General features: G+C 41.0%; 2 protein-coding genes across 2 annotated transcripts in view; one reads left to right on the top strand and one right to left on the bottom strand.

The window, feature by feature from the left end:
- The window catches only part of SYNE3 (spectrin repeat containing nuclear envelope family member 3), a 73902-nt gene extending 66128 nt beyond the window's left edge, over window positions 1-7774 (bottom strand). Inside the window, exon 1 of the mRNA XM_082761524.1 lies at window positions 7637-7774. The gene's annotated coding sequence lies outside the window, so the exon portion shown is untranslated. The remainder of the gene's footprint in view (window positions 1-7636) is intronic.
- Window positions 7775-8199: 425 nt separating this feature from the next.
- On the top strand, window positions 8200-13197 carry GLRX5 (glutaredoxin 5). Its single transcript, XM_082760636.1, has 2 exons — window positions 8200-8533; window positions 11904-13197. The coding sequence occupies exons 1-2, from the start codon at window positions 8218-8220 to the stop codon at window positions 12080-12082; spliced, it is 495 nt and encodes a 164-aa protein (XP_082616762.1). The 5' UTR covers window positions 8200-8217; the 3' UTR covers window positions 12083-13197.
- The last annotated feature ends 656 nt before the right edge of the window (window positions 13198-13853 follow it).

The following is a 13853-nucleotide window of genomic DNA, read 5'->3' as shown; positions in this document are numbered from 1 at the left end:
TGCTCTCTCATTAGTGTAACACGCCCATTTATCCCTACTCATAACTGACGACAAACAAGTACTACAAGATATTAAGATGTTTCCCTTTATGCTTGCTTGGGTACAGCAACATAAACTCGTTATTCAAATAATGAGTCATTTGGCAGTCCTGTGGTGGGAGGAACAGCATTTGTTGGGAGAATAACATTCGTGTGCAGCATACCAGTGACATGTGTCTTTGGGATGAAAGGTTTTAACCCTGGTACTTCTCAGTTATTTTGTTTCTTAGCAGTTACTAGAAGTTGCACTTTGCTTGACAGAAAGCTTCACTAGGTGGTAGCTGCTACAGAAGATCTCTTTCCTCAGTGGGTGACGAATGAAGAGACATAATAAACTCCAAATGCTGACATCAAAGCAATGTATCTTCAGGAGCACCAGTGGAAGGATCCTATCAGTTAAATATGCTAACTTTGCACTCTGAATTCATGCAGACTGGGCATTTCATTCTCCCAGCTGAATATTATAAAATTTACCTTTTGTCTGACCAGGCTTCACATCCTAGGCACAAACTGACCACCTCTGCAGAGAAGTGGGACCTCTGTGCCCCTCACTCCCTGTCCTGATCTTTTTTTCTAAAAGTTGTCTGTAACATTTAGCCATGGGCAAGATTAGAAAATACAGTTTCTAAGTTTTGTGCTGGGGACAAAATGTAGACGAGATTGAATATACTTTGTTTCTTTGAGATATCTTCGCAGCTGTCAAGTACTTTCTTCGCAATACATTTTGAGACACACCATTCTGTGGTTGTTTTTTCTTTCCCCCCAAGCGTCTTTACAGAGCTTGGTGACCTATTTAAGTTAGGAAGAAAAGTAAATATGGAAACAGGAGGCTGCAAACTGGAGGAAAGTATGAAAATGTATTTAGAGAAAGGAGTGGGGAAGTAGGGGGTGGAGGGAAGAGTGGTTTTCCATTTGTAAACAGAAAGAGAAGCTTGCTCAGAACATATGCCTTTCCAGGTGAGATAAGAGTGGGATGAAGAGGGAAGTGGGAAGCACCCACAGCTTACTGTGTACAAGCCAACTGCAGGGCTGCTCAGGCTTGTACACTTTGCAGCACTGCACTCAGGGAGCACATGCTATTTGTAAGTCCCATGCAATTCCCTAAAATATGAGAAAGGATCTGGAAATCAAACAGTTTAGTGTTGTTATATTTAAACCAGAAGCCATTTTTTACCTGTAAAACTTCACATTCTTCATTTAAGAGAATTTGATTAATTCATCTCATTTAAGCAAACAACACAGGCTTGACATCCATGATAAACTAGTGTAGGAGTAAAGACTTAAGACAAGTCCAAATGTCTTCCCACAGCTTGAAATGAAAAATATTCTCTATTTAGCATATGCTTCATACTTTATTTAGATAGAAAAAAACAATACACAGATTTCTTCTAAACAAATGCATGAAAAATCATTAGGTTTATGATTAGTCCTGTATATAAACAGCATTCAAGGGACTGGAGCACCTCTTCTATGAGGAGGGGCTGAGAGCTGGGACTGTTGAGCCCAAAGGAGGATTGGGGGGGGGGGAAATCTCATCTATGGGTACAAACACCTAAAGGGAAAGTACAAAGAGGATGGAGCCAACATCTTCTCAGTGGTGCCCAGTGCCAGGACAACCAAGACAACAGGCAGTGGGCATGTGCTGGGACACAAGAGGTTCTGTCTGAATGCCAGGAAGCACATTGTCATGTGGGTGGCTAAGCACTGGCATAGGCTGCCCAGAGGCTGTGGAGTCTCCCTCCTTGGAGAACTCCAAAAGCCACCTACATGTAAATGTGGTCCTAGGCAGCCTGCTCTGTATAGTCTTGCTTGAGGAGGGGGTTGGACCAGATGTCCTCCAGAGGCATCTTCTCACCTCATTCTCTGCATGTTTTTTTTTTTTTTTTTTAAGCTTCAGATTTTATGTAATTACTAATTCATGCTGTGAAGTTGCTGCAGACCAAAAAATGTCTAGTGACTGTACTGTAGTACCCAAAGACCTTCAACCACAGCCAGATTCATGGTATGCTGAGGAATCTCAATGCACCTAGAAAACCAGGTGATCTGGAGAAGCATCAACACCTAAACACACCAGAAAGCAGAAGAGGGGTATTATGTTAACTTATGCTTTGAAAGTGCAAAGAACACAGCACCAAAATGGAAGTTTATGTTTAGGAACATGCATCGTTAACTTCTTGCAGTTAACTAACAGCAATGACACTGACATAGGAGACAAGCCACTGGGAAGAGTCAAGACCAGTTGGGGATGCAACAGGACTGATCTGAAGCCAAATCTCCTACATCCAACCCAAGTGTGATGGATTATTTCCTTGCTCCTCCCCCTGCCCTGTGTTTTTAAGTTAAACAGGGATGTCAGAAGCTGGTTTAAAACAAAAAATCGGAATTCCTCAGTATAAACAAAGACAGTGGAAAAATAACATTCCACAAACTTAATATTAAAATTCACAAGTAACTACATTTAGCTCTCCTTGCTTCCACTCAGACTACAAATGCAGTTCTGCTATTTTGATTTCCCTCTGACTCAGTGGTCTGGAGTTACACTTTCATCTGTCTCTTTGCTTCTAGACATGCCAGCTTTGTGAAGCAGTTTGTATCTGGTCTTTTAAGGGGCAGGAAACATGCTAGGCAAAATGATTGTCTACCAGTGTTTAAAATAGTTCTAGAAGTCCTTAATTTTACTTCCCTCCCTGGCACATGGACCTTATAGTAGCCTAGCATAAAACTACAACAGAGCACAGATCAACTTTCTGCAATCGAGTGTCAAATTCAAGTACAGAGATAGAAAGTAGCTGCTCAGATACACCTTTATCTCTTCAAGCTTCCCACAACTTGAAACAAAGATGAGTATCAAAACCAATTTCTAGACTAAGAGCCAAAGGGCTACTGATTGGGAAGGGAGCCCAAGGATGACTCAGATGCATGCTCTACTGCATTCTGCAGAACTGCAGTACCACAAAAAAAAAAAAGTGATTTTAAATATCAGGGCTTTTTCCAGGCTGTTACTCATAGAATGCAATGTAAAAAAAAAAAAAAAAAGAAACTGCTCATTTCTGCTCAAAGAAAACAGGCCTCTATATAAGCCCAGTGAGTGCTACAATTAAATATCACATCTTTTCAGTGCACTTTTTAAATCCTATAATTCCATAGCTATGTCCAAGGAAGCTGCTAAACAGTGTGCCACTCGTGTTTAGCCCTTTCTGTCCTACTCCCCTCTAGCTTATTCACGGAAGAGCCTTTTTTTTTTTTTTTTAAACCTAAAGCTCTTCTGCTCCTGATTTTATCCTGCACTGCTCCAGCAGTACCACCATAAACCCTCTACTGGGGTTTATGGAAGCAGACCCCAGCCCAGTCCACAAAAAGAATTCAAAACCCAGGAACAATACCACAGTGGGAAAAAGTAAGCTTGGTTTAGTTTGCACATATACAAGGAACGTTCCCAGAACATCACATTGCAGGCAAACACGGGCAAGTTTCCAGGCACACTTCTTTCACAGAGTTCTCAGGGAAGTCTCAAACCCTCAAGTTCTGTACCACAGCTGTCTTCTGAGAATCACCATATTTATCATTTACCTCATCCAAGTTTAGGTTCTTTAGTAGAACAAAGAATTGTTCAACACCCACAAGAAATTTCAGTCAAAGTAATTCAAACTGACAAAAATTCAAATCCACATGGAGATGTACACAAGTGAGGGAGATTTTTTTCTTCAAGTAATAGTGGAACTAGATTTTTTATAATGCCATTGATCATATTGGTTCATTTTAGTTTCTCATTTAAGCCTCACTTTCTTCATTCCTGCAATGTCCCTTCTGCACTGCCACAAATGCATATAGCTGAAAAGTAGCCTCAGCATTTCCAGAGCTGAGAATTACCCTCAGTTACAGAAGTGAGCTTATTTATGCTACATCTAACAAAATTACATTGCTAACAGTAACAACTGAAGACAAATGTTTAAACAAAAAACTTCCACACTCCTCAGAATTTAATACAGATTTGTCAAGCAAAGATTAAACAGCAATTCACATGATTTAGGCTCACAACACAGATTAGATTGCACTTTTGCAGTTTTTCAAAAGGGAAGTTATAAGAACTCTAATCTGTTAAAACATGTAAACACATTCCTAGGAAAAAAAAGACTGAAGGGTGTGTAACAAAAAACAAATCTTTATTGAAATACCATAGCACCAAGTTTACATTGCTAAGAAAAACATACTTGAGATTCTCTATAAGAATTCCATGCAAACTGCAGAGTTGCACACAAATGTGCTGACGTGTGCAAAACACTTACATTTTTATTTGGAAAAATTTCTCATACAGTTGAGATCCCCATGTGATGACAGTTTTGGTAGCATCTGTCCTCTCCCATAGAAAAGATCATTTACCCACTGCAGTTGAGAAATGTTTTTCTAACAGATACAACATTTTTTACAAGACAGAAAAGTACCTTGCTGTATTTTTTTAAACTTTGTATAGAAATATTTTGTATAGGAATTGAAAAGCAGAACAGATTTAATCACCCCAGGGGCAACAGGCATCCAGTTACTACAGCCTGCCACGTTAGTGAAGCAACTCAGTTGAGGACCTTGGGCATTCAGCCCCGACCTGCCAGAGCCCCCTCGTGGTCAGTAAATACACGCACATCAGAGCTTTCCTTGCCTCTCTGCAGCTGCACATTCTCAAATCAAACCAAGCCAACAAAAGCACTCCTATCATGGTAGCTATGCCATGAACATGCTCTAGGACTTTACTAGGGAACAAGAATTCCTTACAGGCAAAAGATGCCCTAGGGTTTTTCCCATGCTTATGAGAGACCAGAAGCCACTTCCAGCATTTTAAGTACATCACAATTTGTAAAGATTACCATACATAGTTAAGCCTGATGCTCAGGGCCCAGGTCCCTGTTCTTCAACACTGGTCAAAAGTGAACACAAAGAACAGGAGATACATGTATTAGAATCCCAGTCTCTAGCTTTCTATTGCTCAATTCCAAAAGCAGACTTAACAGGAACTGACATATAATCTTCATAAAGAGATGATCCACATGGGCCCCTTCCAACTTGGGATGTTCTATGACTCTATCACTCTATGTCTAGCTTCAAGGTCTGCATTTAAGCTTGAACATTTTTCATTGTTAAATGCCAGGCTCAAACACTTTTGCTTTGATTACCAGCATGACTTCTCCCTGCTAAAGGCATTCTTACCTTGATCCAAATCAACTCAGATCACATAGATTATCCATTAAAACTGACATATGTAACTTCATATACATTCTTTGCCTCTGTCAATCACGAAATGGACTGATAAATTTTAAAGCTAATGCAAACACCCTCTTGGGAGTATCCTATGAATGCATAAGTATGATTCAATTATTCATCTAGTTCAGAAACAAATTTGCTTATAGGTCTATAGGTCTCTTGGTTAGATCCAGGACAAGTTAGATACACTTCAGATTCTAAAGTGTCCATTTCCCATGGAGCTTGAGTTTCTACAGGAAAAAAAACATAGTATTTCAACAGTTCTGCTGCTTGTTAATAATCAGGAACTGTTCACGGCTGCTTCTTCAGCATTCACAATTTAAGCATGCCACACAGATTTTAACTGTGCAGGCCAGAACTGTAAGTGCATTTTAAACATTCTTAATGCTCTCAGAATTTAGGGTATGTTAATGCTGCCAGATGCTGCCCTGATTGTATGCCTCAAATTATTTACCTGGCATGCAGAACAGGAGCTCAAACCATCCCAGTTAAAAAGCTTCAAAAGATAAAACCACTTAAGCAGAGCTCAACTATTTACACACATAAGGGGCTTCATTTCCAGCCCCTGCCACAAGTCAGGAAGACAAGTATCTACCTTGAACACGAAGAAAAAGCTCTCTAATAATATTTTTAGATGTGTGCTTGCATACTACATAAGCACATCAAACCACTGACTCATAACTACTGTTTTTGCTCAGCTGCAGAATGCCTGGAAGTCATCTTATTTGTGGCTGACCATTTAAGCCCTGCAGTTTGAATATCAACTCCTATTGCTCTTCTCAAAATGAGGTGATAATAGGTCTTCTAACAGGAAGATCAACAAAACATCAGGAGTCTCAAGGAAGTCCCATTAATATTTCTTCTGAACAGGTGATTTAAATCATTATCTGGAAAATATAAGAAATTTCACTTAGACCAACAGCAAACTGAACCAGATAACAAATAGTTATTTCTGTTAGTACAGAGTACACAGGCTAATTGTTCAAGTCTTATCAACAGCGAGAACTGTTTATTCCCTTACATGGTGCTGCATACTTTGCAATGTAAAAACATTTGACAGTACTAAATGTTTTCTTTAAAACACATTCTGTTAAGCTTAGTATTATCTCACATCATTACAACAAATAACTATGAGTTCAGGTACTTCTGTTTAACCAAGCACACAGACGTTGCAGAAGCTTTTCAAAATTTATAGCAGTTTTTAAGTGTTCAGCAGAAATTGCTCTATTTGCTAAACAATATCAGACTGCAAAATTGCTCTTCCTGTTGCTAGATCGATAATGACATGGGATGAGCCATTATCTCCGTGACAACAGAATGTGAGCTGTTAGAGGAGCATTGCACATGTTGCTGCCACTACTCTTACAGGCATGCCTCGGCTTCCTCCCATCAGTGCTCTCTCTGCAAGCCTGGTCTGCCCAGAGTACCAGCAACCAAGGGCATCTCTTCGACTACAGAGGATTAAGCTGCAACTTATAACTGGCTATGTTATTCCCAGGGGAACATGTCCTCACAAAGTTTTATGACGCTTGAGTTTGATGTCCTTACACTACATTCCATTTATTAACCATCTGCTTGTAGAAACAGCTAAAATAGTATACAGGAATCCAGACAGTATCAAGTTCCTTCAACTTATTATTTTTAATTGAAAGCTTTTAGTTAGCTTTAAGTATAGAAGAAGCTTTTTCTTTTCAATCAGTTTTTATTTAATTCCCTCTGGAATCTCCAGAAACGGAGTGGGTGGAGTGTTCCAGCTAGATTAAAAGTGTGAAAGTATACCACTAAGCATCTTACATTTAAGACTTAAGGCTCTGATTCTGTGTAGCATAACCATATGATAAAAATTTTTGTGGAATTTGCTAGTTTTATCCAACTCACACTGAGATAGTAACCTATACATAGTAAACAACCCTTTTGTGTTTTATGCATTATGATTAACAGCCAAGTATTGACCTCTCTGTCTAGATTAGAAGAAAATAAGGTGGCTTCTTATGTGCTGCTGAAAAACATACTGCCATATATATAATATAGTTAGAGTATACAATGCTCATTTGCGGTACAATATGTGAACTTTGCCTTCAGATTCCTGTTAAGTATTTTTTCATAGCTACACACACATTTAAAAGCTGCAGCAGTGTTCCATACAATGGAGGCACAGAAGTTACTTGGGAAACTCTTTTTCTTAATGCCTAAGAGTGGCCGTTAATATACCAAAAGCACAGATGCCAGATCCATAATGTAAGTTAACGGGAAATTAAAGATACATTTAGGTCTGTTATATGTGAGCCGTGCTACTTTCATTTTTCAGTAGCGAGGAAAGTTTCGCTATACCTTTTCCCACTTACCGCCCAGCCGCCGCCGCTGAACTCTTCTGCGCTCTGCTTCAAGCCCTCGGAAAGGCCTCAGGGCCTGCCCAGAGGCTCCTCGCAGACTGAGCTGCTGCCGGGCGCAGTCCCGCAGGCCTCCCGCAGCGCCCGAGCCGGCCCCGAGCACCCGCGGCTCAAGCAGCGCCATGCCCACCCCCCGCTCACATCCCGCCCACCGCCCGCACCGGAAGCAGAAGAAGCCCCCCCCTTCCGCCCTACCCCTCTTAAAGCACCGCGCCGAGGGGAGCCTGGCCAATGGCGGCAGGGAGTAGGCGGGGTTAACCCTCTGGGCGCGGATTGACGGGTGATTCTACCAATGGAGCTGCAGCAGCGCTGTCCGCTCCACAAATAGCCAAACAGCGCTGGTGGGCGGGACAAAGCTAGCTGGAGCTTCACGCTACTGGCTGTCAGCGTTGATTGACAGCTATTAGGCCTATGAAAAGGCGTAGATCCCGTGCGACCTCTCCTTATCTCTACCAATCAGCAGGTAACGGTGACTCTAGGCCGGCGCAGCGCGGCAGGGGCGGGCAGTTGGCGCGGGCGGTGGGGGCAGAGGCAGGATGAGCGTCTCGCTGCGCGCCGGCCTGCGCCTGGCCGGGGGCGGTTGGGCTTCGCGGGGCTGGGCCGGGCGGCGGCGGCTGAGCCAGGCGGCGGCCGAGGGCGGCGGGGCCGAGGGAGGCGGCTCAGGGTCGGGCACGGGGTCGCGGGAGGCGGTGGAGCGCCTGGTGCGTGCGCACCCGGTGGTGGTGTTCATGAAGGGCAGCCCCGAGCAGCCCCTCTGCGGCTTCAGCAACGCCGTGGTGCAGATCCTGCGGCTGCACGGCGTCGAGGACTACCGCGCCCACGACGTGCTGCAGGACCCCGACCTCCGCCAAGGTCAGCGGGGCAGGCCGCGGGGGGGGGGCTTTCAAGCTTTATTACGTGTTTAAACTTATTTGTCTGAAGGTTTACTAAAGCTATTTAAAAAGGAGAAAAATTAATCTTAAGTTCTACCGAAACAAACTCAAACCTTGGAAGTTAAGCCATGTGTGTTTCTCTTGCTTCCATGAGCCCTCAGGCAGTGCTTTTGTCAGTGTGAATTTATTGGGATTTTGTGCACAACCAGCTCTGTTTATTAGCGGGGCTGCAGCTGGGCCTGGCTTGTTGTGTGGTGAGGTGAGTGCCAGAGCCAGCAGCAGGGATGGACCTTGATGTGAGCAGTTAGGGAAGGACACGTTGATCCCAGGGCTGGTGGGCTGTTACCTTGCTTCACTTACATTACCTGCTGCACCCTAACCGGCCAGCCTATGCTTGTTTCTGTGGCTGGCGGCCTCTGACAGGAGAGGGCTGGGCTGCTGGAAGCTGTAGTTTGGTGGGTTGCCAAATGTGATCCAACAGCAACTGTCTGAAGGCTGTCTTCATCTCTCCTGGCCTCAGGTGCTTAAAAGTCAGATACCCTGCATGTCACACTTTCCCGAGCAAGGAGAATATGGCATGTGAGCTGGTCACCAGCTATGCACTTAGCTGAGGATAACGTAAATGTTTGTGTATATTCCTGTTCACAGCACTGGTACTAAGAGTTGGCTGCTAGCAGAGATGGTGCTTCAGGCGTATTTGAAGTGCTGGTTGGTTTTCCTGGACCTAGTGGAATGTGGTATTTTGAGGTTGATATAATTCAGCTGAACTATAACCGACCTTGCTGAAGCTTGCTCTTTGCTATAATAGGGCAAGCTGTAAAAACAGCTCCATACCCTTACTTTTCACCTAAAAGCACTGTCAGTTCTGTAAAACTAGTTACTAGTGCTGCTGTTAAGTGATTTATTTACCTAAATGCAAGCTGAGGATATGTTTCTCTGACACAAATCCTTCATTACCAAAGCTGCTTTAATGTTCTCTCTCGGGCGGCGATTCCACAGCAATTCAGGGTTCTCTGAGTTGTTTCTGCCATAAGTGATCCTACTCTCAGCTGATACACGTGGTTGGGCTGGTTCAGATCTCTAAGGTGGTAGAGAAGTTTGGGATTATGTACTGGGAAAGTGGTGGTTTAAACCAGTTAGAACTGCTGTAGTTCACTCTCAGATTATACGTTACCTAAGTACTAGATTCTGCCATGAGGATGGTCTTGATCTTTCCTCTCACCCTTGGGCTAACTCTTCCCCAGCCATGCTTGCACCAGTGCTAATGATGTCCATGAAAATGTATTGCTTTTCTGGAGAGAGGGTGGTAGGAGTGAGACTGGTTGCTTGAATCATCTCCCTGATGTGGTTCCTTGCTCATTAGTGCTACTGCTGGCAAGAGAGGCTGAGATACAGCCACTGGAGTTGGGGAAATAGAGGGGGAGTGCTCTTGGTACCCCTTTCAGTAGTAGTTTGCACAGGTTGTGGCTTCACAGTCACCTTATGATGTGCTAGTTCAGCTGTCAAGCTTTTAACTGGAGTAATGTTTTACAGAAGTGTTTGAAAAGAGAAGCCTGCAGCTTCTGAAGTAGAGAGGGAAGCCGTAACCTCCAGGGAATGGGAAGGAAGCTCCTTGCAGTGTCTGTGCTGCTGAAGGGTTCATCGCCAAAGTGCATCCTCAGTGCAGCAGGCATAGACCAGGTTGACTTGCGTTAATGCTACTGAAGTAGTTTTGGTAAATGTCATGTTGAACTAAGGGTTTATTTAACAGATCCAGTTTGTAATCTGGTCGAGCTCCAGCATGCAGACAGTTAAAGCAGCTTGTCTCATATGTGAAGGGCAGCACACAGGGCAGTCCAGTTAGACTGTGTTCATGTTTTTATCTGTAGTCGAGTAGAGCCTTGAAAGTGCTATCAGTGCCTGGTCCTTGAAGAAAATATTTCTGTAAAAGAATAATGTTACCCTGGAGTGTTTATTAGCAGTAGACTTATTATGTAGTGCCCTTGGTTCTCAATTCATGTTTAGCATTACAATATCTTAACAGAAACAAACCTTGTTTCATATCTACAGTGGCTCTTTTGAGAAGGGTTATCCCTGAGTGTGACTTTGTCTTGGGACTCAGTTCTTTATTGCAGCTGTTATGGGTTAAAAGGTTTTTAGGGTAAAAAGATTTGGGGGATAGTTTGAGCACTTTGGAGTGCTCAAAGGCCAAGGAATGTTTGAGAGAAGTACTACTTTTCTTGAACATTGAAACACAAGTTCACACCAAAACTTCCAACTTCTGCAAACTGTATCTGAACAAACAAGAAAGGTATTTGTGAAGTGCTAAGGAAGAAGTTATAGGTGGTGATGCCAGAGATCGGGTTAGATGGTTATAGATTAGCTGATTCCTTTTGCCATTGATATGCCAAACTTGCTATTTGGGGCTTTTTAAGCATTAGATGTCCATGCACAAAATATTAAGTCAAAATAAAATCTTTTAGCTGATTTTGCACTTTATAGTTAGGGACACTTTGTCATAGCAAATATTTTTCTAGATTACTGTTATTTTTTTAGAATGCTTATGTTACTTACCATCTTTTTAATCTTTTATGAAATGGTGCCTTTGTGTAAAAGGTTGTTTTAAAAGTGGCAAACTAGGTATCCTGATTCTTCTGTATATTTTTTCCTGATGTCTTTCAGTACAATTTGGGATTTGATTTATATCATCTGATCAGTTAATATGTTTGGATGACTGTCTTTTATGAAGTATGGTTTTTAACTTCAGTTCTGTACTTCATAACTGTGACTGTAGCTAGCTCGGTTTGATATAGTGAGTTCTGAGAGACTTCAACCTTTGTGCCCCTCCCTTGGGCTGTAAGGTCTGGCACTGCAAGATAAAGCAATTTAAAATTTCTTAGGCTTCCAGAGGAGTGAATGCATCTTATTACTGCAATTTAAATTATAGCTGTATGAATTCAGTAAAACATGAAATGTTTTAAAGTTCCTTAGAGAAATGTAAAAGGTAAAGGGATATAAACATTTCTCAGTGGTTTTCAAGATTTCCCACCTCTTTGATTGAATGAAAACAGTACTGCTTGTTTCCTGGGTGGGAAGGGAGACACTATGTTTTTCCAGCATGTTTGAAGTCGCTGTAGGAGCTGACTTCATATCTTTCAACCCATGTCTAGAGTTGGAATGGGAACAAAAGCTAAATTTAACATAGTTTTTCTTTTAGCATTACTGTTACTTATATGAGTTACTGCCACAGTGGGGAAGAAATGAAAATATTAATAGTTCTGTCAGCTTGAAGCAATTGTATTCCATTTAAAATTCCATTGTATTTAGAGGGAGAGGGGAAACATTTAACACCTTTGTTTTTCTTTATGCAGGAATAAAAAACTACTCAAACTGGCCCACCATCCCACAAGTGTACCTCAATGGTGAATTCGTTGGTGGCTGTGATATACTCCTCCAGATGCATCAGAATGGAGATCTTGTAGAAGAGCTGAAGAAGTTAGGAATCCGCTCAGCACTTCTGGATGCAGAAAAAGACCAAGACAAAAAGTAAAACAAGCGAAAAAAGATGCTGTGATAGGAATAAGGAAAATCTTCAATAAGAACTTGTTACCAGTAAAGCCTTATGTACTTCAGCTCAAAGAAGGCATCTTCTTTGGCATTTTTTCACTAAGGCATCTTTTCACTAAGATTTATCAGTGGCTGTCTCTTAGCTCATGGTAAATGTAGTGATCTCAGTATTTTGGTTTATGGATATTGTTGTGAAAGTGAGTATAACCACTGCACTGTAAAGCATACATTTGTGGAAATCGTGTTTAAAAACAAGTACACTTCTGAAAACATTCTCTTGATTGAGGGCAGGAGTAAACCAAAAGAATTAATAATTTTATTTTTATGAATTCTGAGTTTGTTTCTTTGTTCTTTGTTACATGAATCTATGCAAACAGTGTTTGCATTTCCTTGTTCCTTTAAAAGAGAAGTGCGAAGTAGTAGTGCATCTTCTTTTGTATAACTCCTGATAAGACTTCCTGAGAGCTTGTAAAATTTATCTCATATGATATAGGAGAAAACAGTCTTCAAATAATATAGAAGAAAAGATGATATGAGAGTGCATGAAATATACTTTTATTCTAAAGGGTAAAAATAAACACACTAGTATGAATACATGTATAATGGTCATTATTACTTTGTAACTTTATTAGCTTTTAAAGGGTTGCTAAGAATTGTGCCTAAAAATTTTATAAAAAACATTTTCTACCTCTTGTGAAATGGCTTTCCCCCCTGGTTATTTGTGTATTGGAGTTCTTCTGTGTCACAGCAAAAATGTGGGAATTTTTTTTAAGACTTCAGTATTCTAGCTTACATCATTACAGCAGAATACTTTAGTAACTACTGCAGTATTTGGTAGTTACTAAGTTATCTTTTTAGATTTGTTGTAATTCCAAGTGTTCCCTCTGGAGTATTGTTCTTCAGGGAATATGGTCTTCAAACATAGGATAAACAGGCAAAATGTTTTATGGAGATCAGATAAAAAGTGCAGCAGAAACGCTACTTGAATAGATAAGTATTTGTTGGAAGCTCTCTGAAGTCTTCATATAACTGTATAACCCTGTAGTAAAAAAAGTAAAAAAAAAAAAAAAAAAAGTAAAAAATTGTCATAAGTAAAAAGAAATTGTCTTAAACAGTGTAGCTTCATCTGTACAGCAATACTGCTAAGGTTAAACAAAGCTTTAAAATAATAAAATGCAAAATAAAATTTACTTTAAAATGGTAAAATGCAATTTACTTTTCTTAATACAGAGCAGTAAATGGTTTGCATGTGAATTAGGCAAGTGATTGGAAAAACTATTATCTAGATTGTCTCCAATAATTCTTTTTTATTTTAAGTGACTAGTGAAGCTGGTACTGCTTTTGATGTGAAACCTAAAATGCAAGTAAGGAAAAACTATCAGTGGAGGTGGTTTAGACTGGAACTGTTAGATGAGATTTAATGCAAGTTCCAGTTTTCTCTTGTTCACTTGAGCAAGCAGTCTAGTAGGCAAACTATACTTGTCCAGCCTTCACAGAAATTTTGAAATGTGCTGGTTGCAGTAAATGCTCTGTATAGTGCAGTCACTGTCTCCTGGATTAAATGCAGCGTGTATGTTCTCTGTGTATTCTCTTGTTTATGAAAAAGCTGCTCAGCTCCAGTACCAGTAGAACTGACTTGAGAATGAACTCTGATTATGAATAACCTATGCTCAGAGGCAGTCATTTGTGATTGTTAGTTATGTGTATGAGTGCAACAGTTTTTTTGTTCATACACAGTATCACATTCATGAAAT

This window comes from Aythya marila (genome assembly GCF_965140915.1).
Source record: "Aythya marila genome assembly, chromosome: 5".
Taxonomy (NCBI): Eukaryota; Metazoa; Chordata; class Aves; order Anseriformes; family Anatidae; genus Aythya; species Aythya marila.
The sequence above is the reverse complement of the archived record's forward strand: the minus strand, read 5'-3'. Positions and strand labels throughout refer to the sequence as shown.